General features: G+C 41.5%; 1 protein-coding gene across 2 annotated transcripts in view; it reads right to left on the bottom strand.

Annotated features, from left to right (window-relative positions):
• KCNU1 (potassium calcium-activated channel subfamily U member 1) overlaps positions 1-27,357 on the bottom strand; it is a 152,922-nt gene that overhangs the window by 8,547 nt on the left and 117,018 nt on the right. The window contains exons 20-25 of one of the 2 annotated variants that reach the window (XM_058433499.1): positions 21,706-21,802; positions 17,985-18,209; positions 16,396-16,585; positions 8,611-8,685; positions 4,891-5,030; positions 4,483-4,545 (exon numbers count right to left, since the gene is read on the bottom strand). In XM_058433499.1, coding sequence (XP_058289482.1) covers positions 4,483-4,545; positions 4,891-5,030; positions 8,611-8,685; positions 16,396-16,585; positions 17,985-18,209; positions 21,706-21,802 — 790 coding nt within the window. The remainder of the gene's footprint in view (positions 1-4,482; positions 4,546-4,890; positions 5,031-8,610; positions 8,686-16,395; positions 16,586-17,984; positions 18,210-21,705; positions 21,803-27,357) is intronic. The other variant, XM_058433500.1, reaches the window with a different exon arrangement.

The following is a 27,357-nucleotide window of genomic DNA, read 5'->3' as shown; positions in this document are numbered from 1 at the left end:
TGAATTTCCTTATAAGTAAGGGAAAGTGCTCCCCAGGTTCACATCTAGTTTTGAAAGTCTTTTGTTGTAGAACCAGATAGGAACCCTGCATATGGGCCTGGCTGCCCCACCATATTTGAGTGTTTACAGCACTGAACTGATAGAGGATTAAAAGCAAATCTGAATTATATCCTACAGGCATATTTCTTCAGCTGGGTCAGGAGTTTAGGGTAGTATACCAGGAACACTTGAAGCCATTTTAATGTCAACTGTATCAGAAGGTTTGGAGGGAAAAACCCATTATTTTACATTGAAAAAACTAGCACAGGTCTATCAAGGGATAGAATTTTTAAAATTGCATGAAAATGTAAACAAAACCTTAGTATTTCTAAGCAGTAACAAGTTCACAGCACATGACTGTGGGCTTTGTGGCCTTCTTGGGATTCACACATTTACTCTTGGTGTTTATTAGGGGCGGTGGAGAGAGAACACATGGGAAGGAAGCAGGCCCTTAATATCCGGTTGAAAATACAGTTCACTGGGATTGAAGTAATGGCTGGTGTTCTCATCTTGTTTCAGAAACTGCTGAAGCATTAGCAGATACATTCAGGGAGCCTGTCCTGAATGCATCTGCTCTTAGCCTTGACCTTCTGTATAGTGTGGGTATCAGGGAAACCAACGTTTAGAGTCTAATTGCAACCTCTGTAACCTCTTATGTTGCAATGGGACACAGATCTCTTGGTGCATTAAGCTGGGCTGCAGGTTGGAAGTGTCAAACCCAGAAGACAGTCTTTGTGGAGGGATATTATGGATAAAAGGGACATGCAAAATTGGGCAAAATGACTGACTCCTGCCTCCTACACCAGACTTCTGGCTGGAAATTGGAAAACTGTCTCAGAATAGAGGAGAATAGGATTCTGTTTATGTTATGCCTCTCTGTTGGTCCTGCATCCTAACTTCAAGGGAATGAATTCCAAAATCTTCTGAACAACAGACGTCTCTTGTGTAACTGAATCTTATGCAGGTGCCTCTAATATACCACAGATGAAAGTGGAGTTACTCTGATGGAGGGGAGAGGTGTGGGTGGGCAAGGCAGGGTGGGTACATCTCCTTCTTTCTACACAGAGCATTGTCAGGGAAGGAGCCCTCTAAACTAAACTTGAAAATCTCTGTGTTGCAAGAACACTGATCATTACAGAAATAGATTTTTGGAGGGGCAGTTGATTGTGGCAGCGAGGAATGACTCTGGGATCACATACACTTGGATCTGAAAACCAACTTGTTACTGGTAAATGATGCAGCCTTTGGCAGATTATTTACCCAGCTAAGCTTCCGTATTTAACAGGAGAATTAAACCAGGTAATGGAGGTAATGCACTTAGTGAATTCCTTGGCTCTGGGTAAGTGCTTGAGAGATGTTACTCTTCTTAAGATCAATAGCTATTATTCTTGATATTATCTCAACAAGAAAACTCATCTAAATAAATTGCCTAGAGACCTATGTAGGAAAAGGTATGATCTGGGGGACGAGAACTGTGGTCATCAGCAATGTCTGCCTTGGGGGTCTGTGGGGCTCATAGCTCCAGGACCCACAACTGCCTTTCTAAGTTAATGGGGAGATCGAGGTCATTGCCTTCCTACCAACCCTCAGCCAGGAGATGCTCCAGCACATATGGAGAATAAATGAAGTGTTTGAGAACATATTCAGGAGCCGCTGTAGTGACTCTAGATGTTGTTATTGGAAGGTGATAAATGTTCTCTTCCTCTCCGAGGGTATTTCCATGTGACTAGGTGGTAAGATCCAGAGTCCACCCAAAATCAAGTGGTCCCCAGAATAAAGGAGACAATAAGATTGGAGGCTCAGTCTTGATCATTGGGTCTTTCTTTGGTGATGGGAAGCCACCTCCACACTGATAAGGGCCCACAGAACCAGTAGAATCAAGTGCAGGGAGAAGGGAAACAAGAGAAGGAAAACAAAAATTATCAGCATTCACAATTATTTCCAATGGCCCAGTTCACTCATCATTAAATAGTGTTACAGTGTGTTCATTTTGCTGTGGTGTACAACATCAAAGATTCAAGAGCTGGGGCAGAAAACTGCTAGGTAGAGATTTAGAGGTTCAAGATTCAGTCGGCACCCTTGACATAGAAGATGCCTTCTTCCCGGATGCTCCATTGCTGTCCCTGCCCAAATTCAGTTGAGCAAATGCCAGTCCTAAAATAAGTACTTACCAAGAGTTCTGAAGGAGAAGCTGATGATCCACTGCATGTTGTGACCTCATGCGATGACCCCAGTTTTAGGTCACACTATGTGGCTTTTATTCTCTATGTAGCACATTTTGTTTTCCAGCAAGAATCTTCCTGTTCCACTGAGTGAAGCCCATTGACCCAATATCTGCAGGCAGCCTGGGAAGAACCTGCACTCTTTAGACCACCCAAGACCAATGTCACGATCAGGTGCTGAGCGGTGGGAGGAATCAGGCTCATGACCAAATCTGTGTTCCTCATACTGGCTTGTGGTTGTGTGTTCATTCGTTTTTGTCCTTACTCTTCCAGCCCTTCCCTGTCCATCCTGCCCTTCTGACCAACTCTAAATAGAATCTGTGGCTCTATTCCTGCCTGTGTGAGCCGGTGGTGTTTAATTAAGTCTCAATTTTAATTTAAGGCATGAAGCTGCCTGACATCTAAGGATCTCTGAAGAGAACTGGGACCTGAAACCCATCTGAAATGTATCTGCAGACAGGTCAAGTTCAGCGAAAGTCACCTCCTGCCTGACACTCCAGTCATTAATTCCAGGCGAGTTAATTGACATATCAGTGACAGACAGTGATATAATACTTTCTCTGACAGAGCCACCTTCTCAGAAAAGTAACCTGACTTGACTTCCTCTAGTACCTCCCTGGCTCAATGAAGGCCGAGCTGCTTAACTCTTTTGGAGCCTTGCACTCTACCAATTTGTTTAATGTTAAACTACCACTGAAGTGGTATTCTCTCTCTAAGAGCTTGATGGGGTGTATGAGACCCCTACCACGGCTTAGAGAGGCAGAGCCCAGGGCAACACAATCTCATGCCGAATGGCATTGATGTCAGGAAGGGGATGGAGATGCCCAGCCGTGCTCCCTTAAACTTGCTAACTGTGCCTTGAGGCATTCCTGAAATTCAGGCAGGATGCCTCTCATTGTAGACCTCCAGGAGGCAGCAAGTTCATCAACTGTGCTCAGATTCTTCTGCATTTAAGCATCTGCATATTGACATCCAGGTAGCAAGTTCATCAACTGTGCTCAGATTCTTCTGCATTTAAGCATCTGCATATTGACATTGCAGCTCTTCCCTTGAACATCCCGGGCAGGAGGAGTGTAGGAGGCAGTGGGTTATGTGGCTTTCCTTTGGAAGAGTTTTTTCAAGTCATTCACAAATGGCTACACAACGATCTCATGAGTCTTGGTCAATTTGAAATTCCTTTAACACCCTGGGGTATACTCTGTAGAAAGCAGAAAAGTTCCTCTTCGAAGCTCATCTTGGTTTAAAAATAAAATAATAGACACTAGGAATAATAGCTCCTTACTCTAAAGCCTCCTATCAACTATTAGTTTTTACATTTTCACCCAGTTATTTGCTTTGGCTTACTCAGGCATGCCTGGACAGACCCAGGCAAGTCTTAGCTCATAGCTTATGCACCTTCTTTATGTGGAAATGTTATTGCTTCCTTAAACCTTTCGTAAGCAACTTCCTTTCCTTCTTCATTCTTCCTTGCACTTACCTATTTAGGAAACTTTTAGGTTATTAGCAAATTGGGTATCAGTTTAAGACTGTGAGTTCCAGCTCCAGCCAATGGATGCAGGACACAGCAGTAAGGATGACCCAAATGCATAAGGGATAAATATGTCTGCTTTTCCTTTGTTCAAGTGTGTTCTTGCCATTGTTCCATCTGCCACTGAGCACCCTTTCTGCAGAAAGTAAAGATTGCCTTGCTGAGAGGTCTTTTGTCTCCATGCTGACTTTTCTTCGCAGCACCAATTATCTATTTCTAACAACTCCCACCTCACTGCTTCTGAATGCTGTGTTCTCTCCTCTCCCCCAGAGCTGGGGTCACCTGCTGCCTTCTCAGCATTGCTTTCCCTGAGAAGGCAATGTTACTGAATCTTGCAATTCCTTCCCCAAATTCCTCATTTCCTATCTCACATCTCCTTAGCCCTTTAACTGGCATCCCTCTGTGTTACTTATTTATCATGCATATGTCAATCCCCTCCACTCAGCAGGCCCCAGGTGTCATTCTCACACTGCGGATTCCCCAGCACCCCAAAAGTGCCCTGTGCAGAGTAGGTGTTCAGTGGGCATTTGTAGGATGAATTAATTCCACCCAGGGGAATCCTAATGGATGGAAAAGGTCTGCCAGGTGGCTAAAGAGGTGCTGAAAACCAAAGAACAACCATGTAGTCAACAATGCCCCCCATGAGAGGAGGAACTTGGAGGGAGATTTGACTTAGCTCTGAGCAAAACTCACCAGCAAAGACCAGAGCTTCTTCCTTGAAACCCGGGATCCCTTTATGGCCAATTTCCACATGAGCTGTTGGGAGGATTTTAGAGAGAAGGGAAAGTGGTATCTCCTGAGCTCTCATTCCAAGGGACCTGGTCTGCAGTGATGCCTTAGAAGCTGAGAGGCTGACACTCACTCTTCCTGGCATCAGGGGTTCTGGCTGCAAGGGCCTCAAGTTTTTAATCTTGAAAATGTTGCTTCCCATACCAAGTAGTTATGAGAAAAGATTAGTTAATGTATGGGAACAAGCTTGTTTTTGAAAATCAAAGAGAACTTAGAACTGTGAGGTGTTATCATCTACTCAGCCCTACACCACCTGCTCATTTCTCTGTAGAGGGCTTGGTTTTGGGGGCTCTGTGGCTTAGCTTTTCTTACCGTGGCCAGGAGGGAATCCAAGAAGCTGCCAGAAAAAACAGTGCCTGTAGAAAAGGCAGTGCTGAGATGCAGATTTGTTTCTTGGAGGGACCCTTCCAGTCCACCAAGCTGTTCAATAAAGTGAATGTTGGAAGGATTTTCTGCAAGGCAAGAGGCAAAAAGGAAAGACAAGCAGATCAGAGTGCCATCCATGCAGGCTAAAGAGCGACCACCTGATCAAAAGATCTGATGTCTACTTTGGGGTCTCTGTGGGATCTACCCCTATTTCAGTACATTTTTTTTTCTTTCCTTTCCAAATATCTTCCTTCTCACAAAAGACATAGTTCTATTGGGTACATTCACCATCATGGGGGCATTGCTGGAGCACAGGCTGTTTCTCAAGAAGTGTTCTGATTGTCATCCTTGTATAATTTATCTTTCAAACCAGGATATTTTGGGGGAGCAAAAGGGAGCATGCTCAACAATTGTCCTGGAATCATAGGAATAAATAGGAACACACGGTCACCCCAGTTAAAGTCTTTTATTTCTCAAAATACTATGAGATAGATGACTTGGTATTTACTTGGGTTCCTAGAGTCACTTAAGCCCAGTGCCTTTCAAAATTTAATGCACATATGAATCACTTGGGGATTTGGTTGCAATTTAGATTCTGATTCACTGGATCTAGGGTGAGGGCTGAGAGTCTACGTGCCCAGCCAGCTCCCAGATGCTGCTGATGTTTCTGATTCATGGACAGCACTCTGTGTGGCAAAGGCTTAGGGAATCATGCTAACTGAGGCCAGTATACCAGTAGCCAAACTATCCATCAGCATGTCTATACTGGCCCCAGGCTCCAACTCAGACCCTTGTAGGCAGCCTCTGAGGTGAATACAGCTGGTCATTGTGGTCCATGAGAGGAGATGCACAGGCTGCCTTTGTTCCTAGACTTTTTTTTTTTTTTTTTTTTGAGATAGTCTCACTTCATCACCCACGCTGCCCAGTGGCACAGTCACTGCATCCTCTGCCTTCCGGGTTCAAGCAATTCTCATGCCTCAGCCTCCCACGTAGCTGGAATTACAGGCATGTACCACCATGTCTGGCTAATTTTTGTATTTTTAGTAAAGACAGGGTTTCACCTTGTTGGCCAGGCTGGTCTCAAACTCTTGACTTCAAATGATCCACCCGCCTCAGCCTCCCAAAGTTTGTTTCTAGAATCTTCTTTCAAGAATGTTTGTCTCAAGAACAGCATTGGAAGACAGAGATGGTGTCTCCCACAGGAGCAAAGGGAAGGCATGCTTACTGCCTGTCATAAAAGACTCTGGTTTCCTGAGTTCAGGTTCCTATCCTAAAGAGCAATCCACTGTGGGTACAGGTGTCACGTGGCCCTCTTCATGTCACCTGCTGGAAAGCAGGGCTTGGGCAACCAACACAAAAATGAGGATACTCTGGCTGCTGTTATTACTCTGAGTAATAAACTGGTTTTGTTTTGTTTTGTTTTGGTCTCTGATCCAGGAGTCTTATATCTTCTGCCAGCATCCATGAGACTGGGGTAGCTGCACTTGTTGGTTTGCAAATAGGATATCCTTAGACTCCCCACAGTTCTTGATATTACAGTTCTTGAAATGACCAATCCAAACAAATCTGCTGGACATGTAACTCAGAATCCATTGCTTACTATGACTAGATTATCCCCTAATGCCTTAAATTATTCCTCAGTATGTTTGGAGGAAGTGACGTTAATGAATGAAGTGATATTAATGAATCATTTTCTTCTGAGAACAGCTTTATTTTCATAAAAGATGAGCAAGGTATGACTAATATCAACCCACATCTCCTGTGCACTTCTACGTTCCTCTCCTTGCATTGTGAACCCTCCACACACACACACACACACACACACACACACACACACAGACACACAAATATCCCATGAGCCTTTGTCCAAATTCTGCTGTATCATCCTAAACTAGTGGCCTCAGCTTTCCTGGCCATTTCCTTCAGATCCCCATGCATTCTGTACCAAAGTGGTACAGAACATCAGACCTGCAACTCCCATGTCAACATGACCCTTTCCAGCCAGGCAGACAATAAGAACCTGGACAAGCTGGCAGGTAGGTTGTTAGGCTAACTTGACAAGAGCTACTTGGTGCCAGAAACAAAGCCTGTAAGTCCCTGGAGAGTGATCAGATGCACCTCTGGGTCAATGAGAAACTGGCTCATTTCTTCCCAACCACTCTAACTTACACTCTTCTTTGAATTAATGCATTTGGTGTATACAGTTGGCCCTCCATTTCCACAGGTTTTGCATTCAAGAATTCAACTAATTGAATTCTTGAATGGAAACCCATGGATGCAGAGGGTTGACGGTATTACACCATTTTATATAAAGGACTTGAACATCATGGATTTTGGTGTCTGCAGGAAGTAGGGCCAGGAGAGGAGTAGAGAGTGAGTGAGTTATGGAAACAATGCCTCACAGATACAGAGAACCAACTGTATACAGCTCAGGAGTGAGAGATGGTTCAAAGGGGAGGAAAAAAGTAAAATGTAATTAAAAACTGCAGCAGACAGCTTCAAGGTGGTTTCCAAATAGGCAAGCAGGTACTAGGATCCAGGGGTCTAGGATCTTCAGAGCTGAACTTCAACAGCCTCTGCTCCACAAAATGGCCAGGAAAGCTAGGTAGCAATGAGGCAGTGCCTCACCTCTCACCTGCTACACTGTCACTCCCAGCTCACGTGGTGGTGACACCTACTGATTCCTCTCTAAGTTGCCCTGCTTTGTTTGCAGGACTAAGAGTTCTAGATGTTCATCTAATTTGGGATAAATCCCGGTGGTTTTGGTAATCTTGCTCATAAAATGCCCATTATGCATTTTTCTAGTTAGTAAAATCAGGTCAAATCACAGCCAGGACCAGTTTTTAGAGATCATCTCTGAATTGGTTCAATCTGCGCTAATGGCACTGTTCTCCTTTTGCCTGGGATTTTCTCCTTTTCCCGTCAACTATACTCAGTAGTAAATCCCAATGCATCCCCTGGTGCCCCAGCAATGCACTCCACCAAAGGCACTTGGGCAGCCTTCCCTGCCTTCCCTCCCTTGTCTTCTGTTCCCAGAGCTCCTCATGCCTAGGGAAGTTTTGTACAGGTGTTGGTGACAGATAACAGCGTATTCTGTTAATTCTTTGAGAGGTTTTTTTTTTTTTTTTTTTTTTCTGCCTATTTTAGGAAAGTATCACTCAGGGCTGGGATTAAGGTGACGGGGGGAATACACGGGACACAAAATTTGGAGACACCAAGGGTGAGCACCTCCTCTAAGTCTGTACCCCACATGCCTGTCCTGCCTTACCCTGGCCCCAGGCCTGGTGTCACTGCTGGAAAGGAAGGCATCTGACCTGAAGTCCTGTGATGGGTTTGACTAGTCAGTACAGGGAGATTCTTTCTAGCAGTCTTCATATCCGTGGCCCCTCCCTCTGAATAAGACTAAGCTAGTTGCTAGTCCCCCTCCCTCTCTTGGTAACTAGAAGAGTGGAGAAGGCAGATGTCATTTCTGAACCCTGACACCAGATATACCGACGTCCCCAGTTGGATCAAAGCCCAGTGTAACATCCGGGCAAACACTTAAAGCTCTGAGCCCCATTCTGGTTCCTCAGTCCTTTGACTGCGCATTCTAGAAAGATCCTTGGAACATCAATTATATATCACAAAAATTTCTCCATTGAATTTTGTCCTCGAAACACCACTTACTCAGTTCAGTAAGGATAGGGACTTTTCGGCAGTTTGATTTCTCATTATGTCCATTTGTGTAACCTGGAGTCTCCTCTGCAAAGAAGAAAAGAGGTGATAAATGCAAACAGAATGCCTTACAAAACTTGTCAAAAATGTAGAAGAATATCATGTAACTTGGTGCTTTATCTTAGCAAAGTTACTTTCATGTGCAAATCCCAAATCCTTTACTATGTTTAGACAAAAAATTATCATGTGGGTCTCCTCAGCATCTCCTTTTGATAAATGTGGGGAGGGGAGTGTGTATGTGTGTGTGTTGGGGGGGTCTTTCTTCTTTTCTTTTTTTTTTTTCCTTTTTTTGAAACAGAGTCTTGCTCCATCACCAAGACTGGAGTACAGTGGTGCCATCAGAGCTCACTGCAGGCTCCAACTCCTGAGCTCAAGTGATCCTGCTGCCTCAGCCTCCTGAGTAGCTAGGACTTCTGGCACATGCCACCATACCCAGCCTATTTATTTTTATTTTTATCTTTGCAGAGATGGGGTCTTGCTATATTGCCCAGGCTGGTCACAAACTCCCAGCCTCAAGTAATCCTCCTTTCTTGGCTTCCTGAAGTGCTGGAATTACAGGTATGAGCCATCGTGCCTGGCTATGTCTGTTCTTTCTCAATGGCACTTCAAATGACTTACAAAAAAGGCAAAGCTCTCCCAGTAGTTGCTTATTGATGCCACAATTAAGATATGCTTACTCTCCACTGAGTGGCTGTGCTAGGTAACAATTCAGTCAGGCTGTAGCTCAAACCACATCAATTTGCCTGTAGTATTTTTAGGAAACTGAAAATATATGGGTGGTGCTGTCCCCATGAGTGCTTTAGGACACATTGCGAGTGGCTGCTGGCTCCCGTTATTCTCTGCCTCTTTGAGCTCCTCACTGGGCTGAGGCACTGCTGTGGTCTCTGCAGAACTGGCTGCCTGCCTGTCTCCATGTGGAAGGCTGTGGGGTTTCTTAAAGACTGAGCCTGGATGTCACTCAGAGCCCTTGACCTCTGTGCTCAGGTTGTAGACACGTTTCCCTCCTGTCTTCGGAGATAAGGCACTGCAGTAACCTCTGTGAGACTCGACCCCAAAACAAGGGATGCACGGCACTGGCTGACACAGCTTTATCACGTGGTGAGTTTCAAAAAGAAGTATGACATCAGAGGTTTAGTCTCCAACTTAAACTAAAAATGTAAGAGGAAAGAAACGGAATAGAAAGTTGGGTGCAGTGGCTCACACCTATAATCTCAACACTCTGGGAGGCTGACACGTGAGGACTGCCTAAGTCTAGGAGTTCAGGACAATCCTGGGCAACATAGAGAGACCCGTTCTCTACAAAAATTAAAAAAAAAATAGCTGGGTATAGTGGTGCATAGCTGAAATCCCAGCTACCTAGGAGGCTGAGGTGAGAGGGTCACTTGAGCCCAGGAGTTCAGAGCTTACGGTGAGCCGTCATCAGGCTACTGCACTCCAACCTGGGTAACAGACCGAGATCCTATCTTAAAAAAAAAAAGAATTTGGTGGGGAAAATGGGAAAATAGGGTGCCTCGAAAAAGAAAAAGAAAAACACACCATAATGGCATTGTAAGTTTTGCTTACAACCGTTGGTTACTTTCTTAAAGTTTTCTCAGGATGTAAGAGGAAAAAAATATTGTAAACCTTCAAGATCTACTCGTAATTAAGATTCCCTGCTGCTTAGAAGAGAGTGAAATCTTTGGAAGGTCCTTTGTTCCCTAAGTGGGGTAATTGGTAGGGGTGAGAAGTGGAATGAATGCAGGTGAGCTCTGTGCTAAGGCCCCGTGAGAAACAGACAATGGGAAGATGGCAGGGAATGGAGCCACTGAGGTGGAGACCAGGAAGGAAAAGGGGAAATCCAAAGAGAAGTTTGTTTCCAGAGGGAATGCTACATACTACAATATTTCACACCTTTTCCACCTCGCTACTGAGATGGAAAAGAGCCATTTCTTGTTAATGCAGAGTAGAGCTGAATATATTTCTGATTTCTACTAAATTTCTGAGTAATGAACGTAGGATAAAAACTGAAGCTCCTCATGAAGAACTCAAGACATTTGGTTTATGTATAGAACCATCAGTGACCTCCGGAATTTCGCAAAATTTTTCAGTTTTTGGTGAGGAAATGGAAGAGCAGAGGGCTAACTGGATTCGCACAGCTGTTAAAGAGGAAGGTTTACACAGATGGCTAGAGATCATAATTCACTGACAATTCTTACTCTTGATGGGATCTAAATACCTTAAATTGTTTTTCCTCAAAAATATCTCTGAGATTTCCATAGTGCAGGAAGACTTGGGGGAATTAAAGTTCTATTTTATTCTCAGATTAAGATGCCTTATCTGTTTCATGTGCCCTCTTTCCCTCCTTTTCTTCTCCCTTCTCTTCCCTTCCCTCCTTTCCTTCCCTTTTTTCCTTTCTAATTTCTTTCCTTTCCTCTTTCCTTCCTTTCTTTCTCCCCTTCCTCATTTCCTTCCTTCCTTCCTTCCTTCCTTCCTTCCTTCCTTCCTTCCTTCTTCCTTCCTTCCTTCCTTCCTTCCTTCCTTCCTTCCTTCCTTCCTTCCTTCCCTCCTTCTTCCTTTCCCTTTCCTTCCTGTCCCTCACCCCTTTCCCTTCTTTCTTCCTTTTCTGTTTCCTTCCTTCCCTTCCTTCTTTCCTTCCTTCCTTTCCCTTCCCTTCCCTTTCCTTCCCTTCCGTTTCCTTCCCTTCCCTCTCCCCTTTCCTTCCTTCCTTCTTTCCTTTCCCCTCCCTTCTTTTCCCTTCCCTTCCCTCCCTCCCTCCCTCCCTTCCTTCCTTCCCTTCCTCTCCTCCTGTTCTTTTTTCTTTCTTCCCTTTCCCTCTTCTCCTTTCCTTTTTTTTCCCTTCATCCTTTCCTTCATTCTTTTCTCTTTTTCCATTTTTTCTTTTCTTCCTTTTTTCCTTCCTTCTTTCCTTTTCTTCCTTCCTTCTCTTTTCCTCCTCCCTCCCTTTCTTCCTTTTTAAATATTTTAAAGTATCTACTCCATGCTAGAACTATGCACAGTCCTTGCCCCAGTTACATACCACATGTTGCAAATACAAAATATTTGCAGATATTGATGAGTTTGAGAAAACCCCAAACTTTAGAGGATAGTCATTGAGTTTGGAGACACAACTTTAGATAAGGTCCCAAAGAGGGGCTTCTCTGACATTGAGACAGAATCTGAGGAAAAAGGAAAAGTCATCCTGGCAGAAGGGTTGCGATAAAGAACTCATGGTGGGAAATAGCCAGTGTGAACTGGATGAAGGAGGAGAGAATCCAATCTCCTGGCTGGCTTGCAAGATCCTAGATTTTCCTTTAATTGCCATGGGTCAACGTTGTAGAATTAAAGTAAGGAAATGAGATTATCCAATGAATATGTGTAAAAGATCTCTGACTGCTGTGAGCAATGGACACTGTAAAGAGATAAGAATTACATAATTGTTACATGTACTCTGTGAGTTAACCATAGTGAGATCACCTTTGACGATGAGATAACTGCAGCCAGGATTTACATACCATGCCCAAGATCACATGGCTTGTAAATAATGGAGGTGGCTTCACAGCCTGATCGGCACCAACTTAAAGCCCATACCCTTTTCAGGGTACCTACTTAAGTTGTAGCCCTATTAAAATATACAAGGTTTGACTGGAATTTTCAATAAAATATTGAAATCAGTTTTCTTCAAAGGGGAAACCTCTCTATGCGTAAATCCCCCTTTGAGCTCCACTTTCTGATTCCAGTTTTCTGCTAATAAAGGACTTGAAATATCCTGACTTTTAGAATCTAGTGTTCTAATTGGGTACAGACACATTCACATCAGCTGAAGCAGCTGTATGAAAATCTGCTTCTGATGCTGGCTGAAGGACAGCAACTGAATTTCCACCTTAACTCCATCTCCTTTTCGAGCAATGGTTAATTTGAATGTGTCAGATCATAGCCTGGGTAAATTTTACTAATGTCAATATTTTTGCTACCTAATAGTACACAGTATTATACCTGAAATCTTCCAGCCTGGCAGGGTGCTATTACAAAAGATTGCTTAATTGTAGATTACTTCTGTACATTTAAATTTCAGTAGCATATTAAGTTGTCAGGCTTAATTACTGTTATATGTTTAGATTATGCCACAGATTATTTAGTTCAGTACCTAGGTTTGCCAACCTGTTCTCCTTGTGATGTGACAGGGCAGTAATTAGAGTATTACAGAAAAACCTAAAATTTCCCATGGAGATGTCCAGGAGGCCTGGCATTCTGACTGATCCTTCAGAGAGTCCTCACTCTGCTGCTCCCCAAAACCCCCTGCCCCATCCAATTTCTGTTGGTGAATTTCTACAGGGAATAGCCTTGGTGGTCCTAGCTTGGCTTCACATGTATGTTTATCATTACTATGAAGATGTGGAAAAGCCTGCTGATCCCTCAAAGGGCTCACCAGATAGGTTAGGGCAGAGTTTCTCCACCTTGGTACTGCTGACATTTTCTAATCGTGTGAGGCCGTCCCGTGTATTGAAAGATGTTTAGCAGCATCTTTGACTTCTACCCACTAGATGGAGATATCATTCCCACAGTGGTGAAAATCGAAACTGCCTCCAGCCATTGTAAGGTGACCTCAGGAGACAAATTGCCACTGGTTGAGAGCCACTCTATCCCCTAGTGAAAGGGACAGAAAACTGCCTACCAGCAAATCTTATTTTAGTGCTGATTGTGGACGATGCTTTCTGCCTCCTGGTAGAATCTCACAATCCTTTATAATTTTAGTTCTTGGGGGTGTGTATTCCTGGTTCTACCTCTTACACATGGTGGAAGAGGAGTATTATTATGGAATGAGAAGAATGATTAAGAAAGCCAAACAGGCTTCTGTGAAGATTGGGAATTTCTATATTATTAATACAAATTCCAGATAGAGACTTATGATGCCAGAGTAATTGGGGAAGATTCCGGGTAATAGCCCTTTGCTATTCACAGGTTGCCTCAAAATGTTCTTAAAATGTGACCTCATGGCCAGGCATGGTGGCTCAAGCCTTTAATCCCAGCACTTTGGGAGGCCGAGGCGGACGGATCACAAGGTCAGGAGACCGAGACCATCCTGGCTAACATGGTGAAGCCCTGTCTCTACTAAAAATACAAAAATTAGCCAGGCGTGGTGGTGGGCACCTGTAGTCCCAGCTACTCAAGAGGCTGAGGCAGGAGAATGGCGTGAACCCGGGAGGTGGAGCTTGCAGTGAGCCAAGATCACGCCACTTTACTCCAGCCTGGGCGACAGAGCAAGACTCCGTCTCAAAAAAATAAATAAATAAATAAATGTGACCTCACTGATGTGACAGTGCCAGATAAGCAGACCTGACGCCTTCATTAGTGTGTCCTTAAAGCCTATATGCACCTATGTTTCCCCATCACACAAATGGGTATGATCCCATCCAAACAAGCCCAACTTAGCACATTCTTCTCTAACCTTTGCTTTTCATCTTTTCAGGTAAGCACACTCATACTCATAATGATTCAAATACTTTGACATTCCTTCCTTTTCTCTTTGCCTTTCCAATTTTTTTTTGACATTCCTTCCTTTTCTCTTTGCCTTTCCAATTTTTTTTCCTTCTTTCCTCAACCTCCTTCCCCCAAAACCAGTCAGCTCCTCCTTTAAGGGCAGCCTTCTTGCCTGTAACAGAGTACCCGACATATCATAAAAGATCAATTTTTTTTTGTTGATTGAATGAATAAAGTAGGAAAATCACTAGATATAAAGGTAACTAAAATTAGAATCATAGGTTTATATTTTGTCTAGTCCATAAAGACGGTGAAATTTCAATAATAGTAATAACAGGAAGAACTATTCACCTATACCATCAACTAAATGACTTACAGTGTTGTCAGTTATCCTGGGCTTATATTGTGCATGCATTTTCATTTGTATATGGATTTATAAGCATTTTTTTTTTTTTTTGCTCTGTTACCAGACTGGAGTGCAGTGGCACGATCTCGGCTCGCTACAGCTTCTGCCTCATGAGTTCAAGCAATTCTCATGCCTCAGCCTCCCGAGTAGCTGGGATTACAGGCATGTGCCACCACACCAAGCTAATGTTTGTATTTTCAGTAGAGACAGGGTTTCACCATGTTGGCGAAGATGGTCTCAATCTCCCGACCTTGTGATCCCCCCGCCTTGGCCTCCCAAAGTGCTGGGATTACAGGTGTGAGCCACCGTGCCCTGCCTGTACTGCTTTTAAAGTGAATATTTCTTCTTTGCCCAGTTATGGACAGTTACAAGCATGCACATGCACATACACACACACACAAATGATGAGTGAATCCAAGGAGTGACCCTAATTGCTAAGCTAAGGATTCCTATGGGAGAACAAAACAGCACTTTTATGAATCTTCAGATTTGCTCAGCAGAGGTAGGGCTCACCCCTCCTGAGTCTGGCTGTTCATGGCATTTTGATATTCATGAAGTGCCTTGTTATTAGCTCTGCTTTGGAAAACACCCTGAAACCCTAATCTCTGGGTCAGGATTGGTTGCTTAGTGAAGGTCTAATAGCTGGCTCAGTTTGCCCTCCAAAGATTAGATTACCGTTTTATTCCTTTGTGCCAATAACCTTATATTTTCTTGCATAGCAACAGTGTCTAGGAGTCAGAGAGAGATTTTTGGTTTCCCAGTCTGAATCATGAACATTGTTATCGACACCCATTGTCATGAAAAGCCTTGCAATGCCTTCAATGCTAACCTCTTCAAGTGCCATGCAAAGTGGGACAGCCGTGGTCAGAGGCTGCATGGCCCAAGGATTGAGTACCTGATCTTGATACAGAGAATCAATTGTCCCCAAGGAACATAGCTGGATCCAGGGGATTCCAGTCATGACTTACTTTTACTTCTAGAATTGGAAATCTGTTTTAGATACAGAAAATTCTTCAGTAATAGTACTTTTAGATTAGGTTGAGGGGATGGTAGTCAATTTTTAGAAACAGACTAACGTATAAGTTTTTTCCCTTTTTGAGGGAGAAGGAAAATCACAATTTTGCCATGGGGATTGACCATAGGCACATTTTGGGCATAGTGAAATGTGTGGAAGCTCTTCAGGTGTCACAGCTCATTTGCTGCAATTCAACGAGTATTTGTTAAACATCGACGAAATGACAGTAATTGCAATAGGCACTGAGAGAAACACAAAGGGAAAAAAGACATGATCCCCATCCTGGAAAGACCCTTGCATCTCCCTCACCATCTCCTTCTAGTCTGAAGTTGAAGTATGACAGTTTTAGTCTACAAGTGTTAGAAAGATCTTAGTCTTCTAAAATTCATATACTGAAATCATCTCAAAAAGTAAAAGAGAATCATGTTTCATTCTCTCAACCACAAAACTAACAATTTGAACTTGATTGCATTAGATCTATAAGATCCAATGAGAATTTAATAATAACTATAGTAGTACCTCATTAATTAAAGTAATATACCACATGGTATGTTCACTGATCATAACAACAAAATGATAACACTTCAAAATTGTGTTATTTTTTTCCTTAAAAATTAAAAAAAACTGTGTTAAGTGCATTCCATTTAGAAGATGCATGCCATTATCCATTTGACTTACAATTCCAGAGCACTGAACTGTGGGCTATTTCTACTATAGGATTCTCAGGATTGGAAGGGACCTCAGAGGACATCTGGCCCACCCTCCTGCTCCCCATAATTAAAATACTTCAAAGAGGAGTTAATTCTCTTTTCTTTTTCCATACATCCTAGCTTCTTCTTTTCAGGGGTGCTGTTCTCACCTGACACTGTGGGTGACGGGTCAGAGGAGGAGTCAATTTGCAAGGATCCGATGGTGAGGGTTGCCATGATGGCTTCTGTGTCTACCAAAGTCTGGCTGCTAGATGGCTTGGGTGGGGGGGACAAGACAACACACATGGAGCATTGCTCTATGTTGGCCGCATGGAGGTCTCCAGAATAAAGTGCACATCCCTAATGAGAGGAAAACAGAGAAAGGAGGCATTTGTCTGATGGAGGGATGTTATATCATGGCTCATGGTAGTGTCTCTTTGTGAGTGATGTAATTTTTGAGCTTTGAGCTCCAACCTTCACTGACTTGATGTTAAAACTTAGTTACCTCATATCAGACACATTTAACCTTATCAAATATTAATATTTTAGTGTGAATAAATTTCATAGATTCTTTCCTGAAAGCAAGTTTGGATGAGACAGAGGAGAGTGCGGAGGGAGGAACGTAAGTCTGTGCCACTGACTCAGGTGGAAGAAGAGAGTAGGGTCAGGGTAACAGTGATGAGGAAAAAAATTCAGAAAAAAGAGAGGTTATGGCTCTAGAGGCAAAATGTGCATCCTCACAATATTGCTAGTACAAACAGCTGGCCCTACTTGTACTCTCTGGGTTAACTAGCAAAGTGGCAGTTGCTTCTTTCTTTGGTGCGAAAACAGAGATCGATCTGGTACTGTCTTCTGGTAGGTTGGAGTCTAATATAGTGGTAATTCCTAACACTAGCTGGATCAGATTTGCTCTTTTTTTTCTTCCTTTCAATGGACTTAAGCAGGAGAGGTAGTACAGGGAAACTTACAGTGGCTTTTTAAAAAAGCCGAATGCAATTTGCTTCTTGATAGAATTATTTTTGAAATTTGAAAAAGATTCCTTACATTAGGTTGGTGAAAAGTAACCATGGTTTTTGCCATTACTTTCAAATATATTGCCAGCACTATGAAACTGCTTTGGTGCATATCTCATGAAAATGAAATGCTTTGGTCATTTCATAGTGCACATAATGGACTCCTCAACCAGCGAAATGGTGGCATAGAGTGGGACATAGATCTATGCAAGTTCAGGGAAAATATAGTTGTAACCACAATACCACATAAGCAAAATCCCTCCTCTCCATACAGCTATCAGGGATCATGTAGCATTGTATGGTCCATATAAGATGTCTCCAGAAAAGATGAAAAAGTTAGAGCACAAACACTGGCCAGTATTAGCTTAGGTGTAGCCATTAAATTATAATCTGACTCAGAAATGCAGAGAAACTCTTATTTGTACAAAGACCATAAAACATGGTGATTCGAGCATTAACTCAAGAGCCACAACATCTGGATTTAAATCCTAATTTTGTTACTTACTTACTGGCTGTGCAATCTTGGTCAAGTTACTTACTCTTCCCATGCTTAAAGTTCAATAAATTTAATATTTACCCCATAGGGTGGTTTTGAGATTAAATGAATTAATATAGGTAAAATATTTAGAACAGTTTCTGGCATCTGGCAAGCACTGTAGAACTGCAATATTATTATCATTATTAATTCTAGTCCTATTAATATTGAAATCCTTATAAATATTAACTTTTCCTTACATGATACTTACAGGCAGAATGTATATCTGGGGAAAATTCCGGAGAAATCGCCATTCTCTCTGTAGATAGTCCAGAGACCCAACGAACACTATATCCTTCAGCTCCTTCCTGGTATAGTTGCTGGCTCTCAAGGGCATTACAAAGTTCCGAAGCCCCATCGGGGCTGAATGGGCATCTCCAAATACACACGCTACAATGTGGTTCCGAAACTTATGTTTTGACTTGCCAGTTCGTTTCTAAGGATAAGGATGCCAGAGTCTGGTCATTTTTATAAACAATATGAGAATCCCTCCAAGTAGGCCCCCTCTCCTCCTCCCAATTCTTCTAGGTACATCCAAAGCTCTACTTTCATAAGGTGAATAGAATTTTGCAAATTGTTTATAAAAAACAGAACTCATGCATAAGTGGTGCAATTACACCTTTTACTTTTTTGTGGAATTTCTTTTTATTTCACTTTCTTTTTAGTTTTCTATTAGCTTGGAATGCATCAACTAAAACTCAGATTAGCATCATTCCTCAGGGTGTGAAATCATTGGACCAAATGGAGAAAGTATTTCTTGATTTTTATTACACATTTTTAGCCTTGGATGTGCCATAGTAAAATTCAGTGAAAGCCTAAGACATTCCAAATTCAATGCTAAATTATGTCTTCTAGTGGTCTTGAAAATTACAGCAAGCTGTATAACATATTGCAGTATTAAGTGGGCTTTCATTCATTAGTTTGAACCACATGAATTTACCTTTTTATGGGTCAAAAATGGTTGAATAATGGCAATTTCATATGGTTCAGTTGAATATACTGAACTGATTCTATAGACTCCTGCATCAAGGAAATTCATCACACAAAGTGCATACAAGAAAAAGAAATATTATAAAAATTTCATTTCCCCATCCTGTGTTCAAGTGTTCTCATTGTTCAATTCCCACCTATGAGTGAGAACATGCAGTGTTTGGTTTTCTGTCCTTGTGATAGTTTGCTCAGAATGATGGTTTCCAGCTTCATCCATGTCGTGGGGTGGGGGGAGGGGGGACGGATAGCATTAGGAGACATACCTAATGTAAATGACAAGTTAATGGGTGCAGCACACCAACACGGCACATATGTACATATGTAACAAACCTGCATGTTGTGCACATGTACCATAGAACTTAAAGTATAATAAAAAAATTTCATTTGATCTCAAACATTTGAATATGTCTCATACTACTATCAGCATTGCCAATTGTTAACATTGCCCCTGTGTCTCTAAATTGAAAACAAAAGAATATTCATGGAATATATTTAGGTTTCTCCCACAGTCATAGAGACTCATAAAAACAATAAATGTAACTTTTAAAGAATGATATTCCTGTGGGAAACTTATTGTAAGCCTATGTGTGGTTTCTTTCAGAGTATGGCTAATATCTCCTCTTAATAGCACTGGGATGTGACAGAAAGAACCCTGGACTTGGAGTCAGAAGACATGATTTTGTATTTTGGTTCTATTGTTAGCTATATGACTGAGCAAATTACTTAACTTTTCGGGTTCTCAATTTCTTTGTGTTTAAAATGGAAAAAAAAACCAAAGAGTTAATTTTGTTGTAGGACATAATATATTCAAAGTGTTTATTTCTTAACTCACTAAAAGTTGTTCAATAACTATCAATCAAATCTAAAAGTTATTGAATTTCTATATTTTCAAAGGAGGACATTTAGAAGCTGGTACAGAGTAAGTTTAATTTTCAGCATGAGCATTCCCTGCATTCCTAGACACACAAAGAATACTTCAAATGGATATATCATTCTTCTTTATGCCAGTCCTTTGCTGGGTTAAATGGCAATCTTCTATGAAACAGGCATTGATGAAGTCTAACAGGATAAATAAGTAACATCTGACATTTCAACAATTAAAGTTTACCAAATTAGCATATACTGGGAAATACTGTACTGTACCCTCCTTCCAAGAGAGATCCCCCTGCGAGGGGAACTAAAGCTACTTGTCTGGAGAGCCTTCCTAGAGTGATATGAATCTTAACCAAATCTATTAAATAATTGTCCCTAGCTAATCCGATTAGTTTTAAATTGAATAATGAAGCCTCTAACGGTATTTAATGTAACATGTCTAAAGTCCAACAATTGCTCTTCTGAGTAGAACTAAACAATTAGAAACAAGATACATGGCCAAGTGCATTAATGGGCACAGCTAGAGAGGCAATTTCTCCAAGAAACTGTGGCACAAAACTGTCTCCTGATTAAGAAAGATGGTGGCTATTGGAGGAAGGAGAGGATGTCCTATTTGTTCAAAGTAACTTAAATTGATCATTTCTACTTGACCTTTTTGCAAATGAAACCAAGTTTAAAGACACCCCAAATTTTGCAATCCAGATATTTCTTTCCTAGGGGCACACATTTCAAATTCCTTAGCAATTTTAAAGCTAGAAGGCATCCTAAACTTAACAAAAGACCCAGTTGGTATTCTGAACTATATTCCATATCAAGTATCATAAGGGAAATATCAATCATGGCAACCTATCTGCATTCTTAATAAATATGATCTAATAAAACTTCTGCTATTTCCATCCTTTGGTCTCAAATGTCTCAATCTGCAACCAACTTCCTGACCTTTCTAAAGATTTGTCTCCCACTGAAAATATGTTTGGCTTCCTGCTCAACGGATGTTTATTTGTATAGTTCAGAATAAGACATAATTGCTAAAATGGTGAGTTTCAGCAACCCTAATAGTCTTCCAGTTGCTATGACAGCTCTGACAGTTTTGTGTTTCTGATCAAATGATGGATCATGCTTTTACAAAAGTTGAAATATATTCTGTCAGGACACTGGCGCTGAGCCACAAAGATGTGTATGTATGCATGTGTGCACCTATCAAAAAAGTGAACTAAACTACTTTTGGAAAGCAAGAAAATATATACAAGTATCAATTAGTCATATATGAAAAAATATATATAGGGTTCATACAGCATGCAAGCAATCATTTTTATTAGTTAAATTTATCAGCTACTACTTGTAAGGTAAACCACTAAGATTATAGTTGAGTTTCCAACTCCAGAAAATTACAGTAGATGGGCATCTAGAAAGCAGGTGCCAGACCCTGGGTTAGGATACAAGACGTTTTCCATCTTAGTTGCAGGCATTTCTGTGAGTTGAGTTAGTTTGTCTCTTTGAGAAGAGTGACAAGGACATGACTGTAATATCTACAAAGATTCACCCTGGTTCGATGGAGTGTTTAGGAGGCATATTTGTGGCTAATGTGTTAAATCTAAGTAGAGCCAGCTTTAAGAAAAACCACTACAGAAAAATCCAAATTTTAAAACCAATACATTAGAAAAATGCTTATTTACTTAAAAAAAAAAAAAAGACTGCAGAGTCCTTGTAAACAGTAGGTTTCCCTGGTGTGTTTAAATTAATAGATTTACTAGGAAAACAGCAAAACTTCAGGAGAGCATTATTCTGAATAACTGAGTCAGCTAAACTGTCAAAGGAGAGAGGAAATAGTTGAAGACATATAATTGTTTGAAATTCCAGCATATTGCTCATGTTGGCTTTGTCAAACGCCTCGTGTGTTACTTTGCATATTATTCATATGGCTGGTGAGGGATGTGGGGTTTTTTTCTTTTTTTGACAAATTCACAGTTTACAAAGAGAAGTGACAGGTGCTTATGACTAACAAGAACATCATTTACCCTGAGAAATACTTTATCTTATTTGAGATTTGATGATGCAAGATCACCTACCAGAGTCACCTTGTCCAAAGAGGTTGGTTTGCACCAGTGAAACATCCCACTGCTATCAAGCTGGTCAGAATCTTGTTCTACATCATGTTGAAGAGTCCTAAGTAGGAAGAATTGAGAATTAGTTTGAGACTATTTGGAGCTCCTCTGTAACAAAGCCGAGATGTAAAACTCATCAGAGCCTTGAGCTCAAAGAGGAGAATAGCGTAAGTAGAATGACCTCAGGTCTGTAAGACTCTAGAATAAAGTCTTAGGTCTGAAGAGCACAAAGAGCCCAGACTGTATCATAGCTGAAGACACACTAAGCATTTTGGGCAAAAGCCACATCAGGATTTTTTTTTTTTTTTGCCTTAGATTATATGTACCTTGAAGATAGTTATTTCTGCTTTTAATTTTGATACTGTATGATACTGTTATCCATTGGCAGATATCATGAGCTGTGTTTTGGGCACCTGAATATAGAATTTAAATAGCCGTGAGAGATTCAATCATGGGTGATATTTCTCTCCTTAGCCTATTTTCCTCCTGTCTCCTTTCCATATATTTTTCCGAATGGGTCTCTGTTGAAACATCCTGATTTAGTAAATACTTTTTGCATTCTTTAAAGCTTTCATCACTGGTCTGCATTTGCCTAGATTTTCCTCTGATCTTGATCTAAGTCTTGGCAATGTCATCCCCATGGTCACCCCACACTGAAGTTAGACACAAACTTGTTTCATAATATATTCAATCCCTGACAGGGCTGGATGTTCTTTTGAAAAATCCCACTCTCATCCTAAGGAATGCATATTTGCTTGTGAGAGAATAAGAAAAGCCTTGTCAAATTACAGAAAATCGAGGATTAGAAAGACCTATATCAGCCAGGAAAAATCTAGGCTTATACTGCAGAAACACCTCAACATCCCCAGGGCCTAACACAACACAGCTTACTTCTTCTCACCTACACTATATATTTTACTCAGGTGAAAAGGTGTCTCTCCTCCACACAGCCATCTGGAGCCTGGGGGACAGAGGCTCTACTATCTTATGGCCTCAACATCTGGCACATGCATCCTCCTCAGTCACCAGGCAGGAGAGGAGAAAGGAACTGGAGAACCAAGCCTAAGCCTCTAACTGCCTTGGCCCAGGGTGACTTGCTTCATTTCTCCTCACATCTCATTGGCCAGAATTAGTCACATGGATCCTGCTGACTTGAAGAGGCCTGGGGAACATGGGAAGTAACTTGAAATGTTCAGTGAGCATTTCTGTCTCTGCCAGAAACTTTAAAGACTACCCGCCCTTATTTTATGGATTAAAGTCAAGGAGCTAACAAAGTGCAAAACTGGCATTTGAATAGACTGCTGAAGTTGAGGTTACCAACCTCACCATATCCAGTTCTGCTTTCCTTCCTGAGTGTAGGGATAGGTAGGTGGGGCCATGTGACTAGCTCTGTCCACTGAAATGTGAGAAGAGACGGGCCAGGCAGTGAGAAGCTCTCAGGTGAAGTTCTCAGGGTCTCTCCTAGCCTGGCTGCTCCAGTGGGCACCTTGAGCTGAGTGCCCTGGCCTGCTTGGCCTGTGCTGGACATGTAATGTGAACAAGAAATAAACCTTTCTTGTGCTCAGCCACTGAGATTTCATAGCTGTTACCAGGGCGTAAGTCCATCTCATTCTAACACCAATTCCTTTTGCAAAACACATGTTCCATGGTATATTAGTAACTGGAGACATACTAGGAGTAACCAAAGTTTGAGAGGAATGGCCCCTCTTTGACAGTCACTGATACGGTCTGGCTGTGTCCCCGCCCAAATCTCATCTTGAAGAGTAGTTCCCATAATCCCCATGTGTCATGGGAGGGACCCAGTGGGAGGTAATTGAATAATGGGGATGGTTACCCTCGTGCTGGTCTCATGATAGTGAGTGAGTTCTCAGGAGATCTGATGGTTTTATAAGGGGCTTCCCCCCAATTCACTTTGTACTTCTCCTTCCTGCCACCATGTGAAGAAGGACTTCTTTGCTTCCCCTTCCACCACGATGGTAAGCTTCTTGAGGCCTCCCTAGCCATGCTAAACTGTGAGTCAACCAAACCTCTTTCCTTTATAAATTACTCAGTCTCAAGTATTAGCAGTGTGAGAATGAACTAATATAGTCACAGTGCACTTTGGCCTGTGAAAGTTTCTGACAACAGCATATAAAAGGATTTCTGCAATATATAAATCCTTTAAAAATTGTATAATCCAGTGTTTCACAACTTGTCTGACCACAAAAGCTTTTACTATTTACACACTTACTTATTTTATTTATTTATTGAAAAGTATCTGTTATTGTCCCCTACAGCCTTTTGGAATATAGTGTACTGTGTGTCACATTACAGATTCAGTCCTGCTCATCTCAGATGTAACTGATAACAGTGTTCTCCCATGCGATTTTACTCTACATCCTGGGAGAAATACAATCTATTCCCCTTCATGCTGCAGGGTTAGGGGGTTTCCTTGTGAATTAATACAGTTTATTATTCAATGCCTAGCCCCCAAACTCAGACCTCAACATAATGACAAGCAATTTTGCTTTCCTCAAGCAGGCTAGCTTCTAAATTGATATCTTACACCTTATTTTTTTTTCAGACAGAAGAACTTACTCCAACTTAGATTGAAGTGTCAAACTTAAAGCAATAGGACAGAGAGGACCTAGAAGGAGAAGCCAGGGTAGGGGGACTGTGATACTAGAGACAGGTTTGGAAAGTCAGAGAGGGTAATTCCTAATAAGATTGGCCAAGGTCTTGATGCAATCCTTAATATCCTCTTGCACTTAAGAACTACCTATAAACTTAGTGGGTTTAGTGAATTCTAATCATTTGCCTAGCTAGACGATGTAACATATAAGCTTCAAGGTCAGCTTGACCAAAATGGGTTACCCTGTTCATTCAAATTAACATGTCTTTTGGCAATTTAAATATCTATAAGCCATAAGCTCCAACACCAAGTTCCAAAAGCCCCACAGGCTCTCTTAATTGTACCAGACAGGACCCTGATGGCAACCTTATGCCAAGCTTGTTAATAGGACTCACCAGCAAACACAGCTAATACCTGAGTCTGGTCTTGATTTTCATCAGGATTTGGAGAATTGATGAATGATATTATTCATCCATAGAACCTCTTTCTATCTATGAGTCACTTCCTAGACACTGTCCCTAGGATCCTCAGAACATGTGTTTACATATCATGACCAAGTTAGTAGTGATTATCTTTCAGGGACTCTTTGAGAACAATTTGGAAATAGCTATGTTACCTTTTAGGAGGTAGTTCCCTGCTGTCTGCCCTCAGCACTCAAGTCTACAGCTGCTACTGCTACTTTCCTTCTGGTCACTTTCTTCAGCTTTTCTCTACTTCCCCTCCTTCTCCACCCTCTCCACCCTCATGATAAATGAAGTGTCTTTGGTCTGGTAATTAAATGCCCTTTTGGCAAATTTAAGATGATCTTCTCCCAAGCACATTTTAACATGACTCAGAATAGGGAATCAATCACTGTACATTTTTATCATAATAAAAGTGTGATATATGTATACAAGCTGTCAGAGAAAACATTTTTCTTCATTCTAATGTTATGAAAAACAGATATGCCTTAAAGGAAACACCTGTTGGAGACCAATATTTAAAAAATGCTGGAGGAAACCCACTTCATCATAAAGGCATCCATCTGGTGTCCTTGCCAAAGCAAAACCGAATGCAATTTACAGCACCATCCCTTAACTAAAGCTCCCTTCTGCCATATGCTTTGCAAATGTCATGATCCTCACAGAAACATACTCTCCTAAAGAGACTAATAAATCATCTATGAGAATGTTCAGCACTAGCAGTCTTAGAACGTGGAAGCAAGGAATAGAACATAAAGGTTATGCTATAGGAGGAAAAGGTAGCCACGGGGTACCATTCAGGTCAAAAAAGACCTGTCAAAGCCTGACCAAGGTGGAGGGGTCTTTGTATATAGGAGAGGCTGTCAAGAAATGTGGTGGGAGTTGTATGGGGTGGCCTTCAGCAGAACGTGTTTGGGATAATGGTGGGGTTGGTTCCCTGGTCACAAGTCTTGCTTCTTACTGCCCAAACAACAGCGTGTTGTATTTCTGTCTGGGAGCATCCAGGAAGCAATGAACCTTGAAATGTTCTCAGAGTCCAATCTCCAGCTTTCAGCTTTGAAAGCTGCTGGATAAGAACAGTTTTCGCAGCCTATCCACTTGTGGCTGTGTAGAGCAGCACACAAATCAGCGTTCCTTTCTGATGACTGCTTTTCTTTGGGTTGCTTTGATATGCATGAAGACTGTGTCTCATGAGCAGAACGTGTTGCCTCATGAGCAGAACGTGTCACTTGAACGTGTTCCAGCAAGGAAAGGCAGCTCTGTTTTCTGCGACCATTCTGAATAGAACTTCTATTCTCCCATGTTCCTAGCAACTTATCCTGTACAAATCCTATCAGTTAAAGGAAAAAATAAATAAACCCTGTGCCTTTGGTTGCCAGTGGTGGCACCTGATGAGAGAGAGAACAAACCATGTAAGAAAACTTCTATTAAGAAGGTGGACTAGGTTTCACTGTGCTAGGTCAGGAGGCATGGATTCCAAGAATGTAAATTTGTCATCATTATTTTCTCCAACTTACAGATTTGACTCAGATGATTCTTGAAGGTGATCTGCCAAAAAATGAGATCTTCCACTGTTTGCAATATTTATTAGAAAGTTCAAAAAGCCTCTACAATTCCTTTTTTTGTCTTTTGTAGACCTCATTTTCGGCTGTGTTAGGAAATCCTGGCTTATGACCATTCTAGTTGAAATTTCTTTAAAACCCCACAGATGGCTTGTAAATTCTTAAGACAGAGTTTTCTGGCCTGGATGCAGAGCAATATATTTTTGGGGCAAGATTTGAGTTTTACAAAAATAACAACTTTCATAAAGTTCTAGCATAGATAAAAAGAGTGAAGAGCATTTGTGTGTCCAGCAGTTTGAGTGGCTTTCTTGGTTCAATCTTTTGAAAACTCCATTGTGACTGTCTCTTGAACATAATAGTCAAGTTCTCACCAAAAATCAAGAAAAAAATCCTGTGTCCCAGGATGCCTTTGATGGGTCTGAGATTTTTGTATATCAAAGGCTACATCTGCCCTCTCTCCAATGACTTAATATATAGCAAGGCTATTCAGTTTACACCTGACTTGGAAATACTCACTTATTGTCAATTCTGATGACTTCTGTATATTATGGGGGAAAAAAATCACCTAAAATTGGGGAATGTAAGGGCAGGTTACATAATCAGTGCTTCCCACCTGATCCTACTCACATACCCCCTCCCACACCTATACACATATTGTAGTCAAATATTAAAATCAGAGCCTAATCTTTATGGCCACATTATGACTTAATTTTTCTGGATTTCATCTCATTGCCGTTTATTTATTACGAGGCATTTTATTTTACCTTGGAGGGAAATTTAAGGTTTAAAAAAATTGATAATTTTATATAGTTCATTTCCCCAGAAACCTGTGTATGAGCAAGCTGAAAAGAGATCCTGTGAGCGCCAAGAAACTTTCAGGACCAAGCAACTGGGGACATAATTCACCCTCCCTGTTAGAAAGGCCTCTGTGACTTCTTCCTTTTCCATGAGGAGTGAAACATGCACCAGGCTCTGTGTCTTG

The sequence above is a fragment of the Hylobates moloch genome, unplaced genomic scaffold (genome assembly GCF_009828535.3).
Source record: "Hylobates moloch isolate HMO894 unplaced genomic scaffold, HMol_V3 SCAFFOLD_22, whole genome shotgun sequence".
Classification (NCBI taxonomy): Eukaryota; Metazoa; Chordata; class Mammalia; order Primates; family Hylobatidae; genus Hylobates; species Hylobates moloch.
This window is presented reverse-complemented; position numbering and strand designations above follow the sequence as displayed.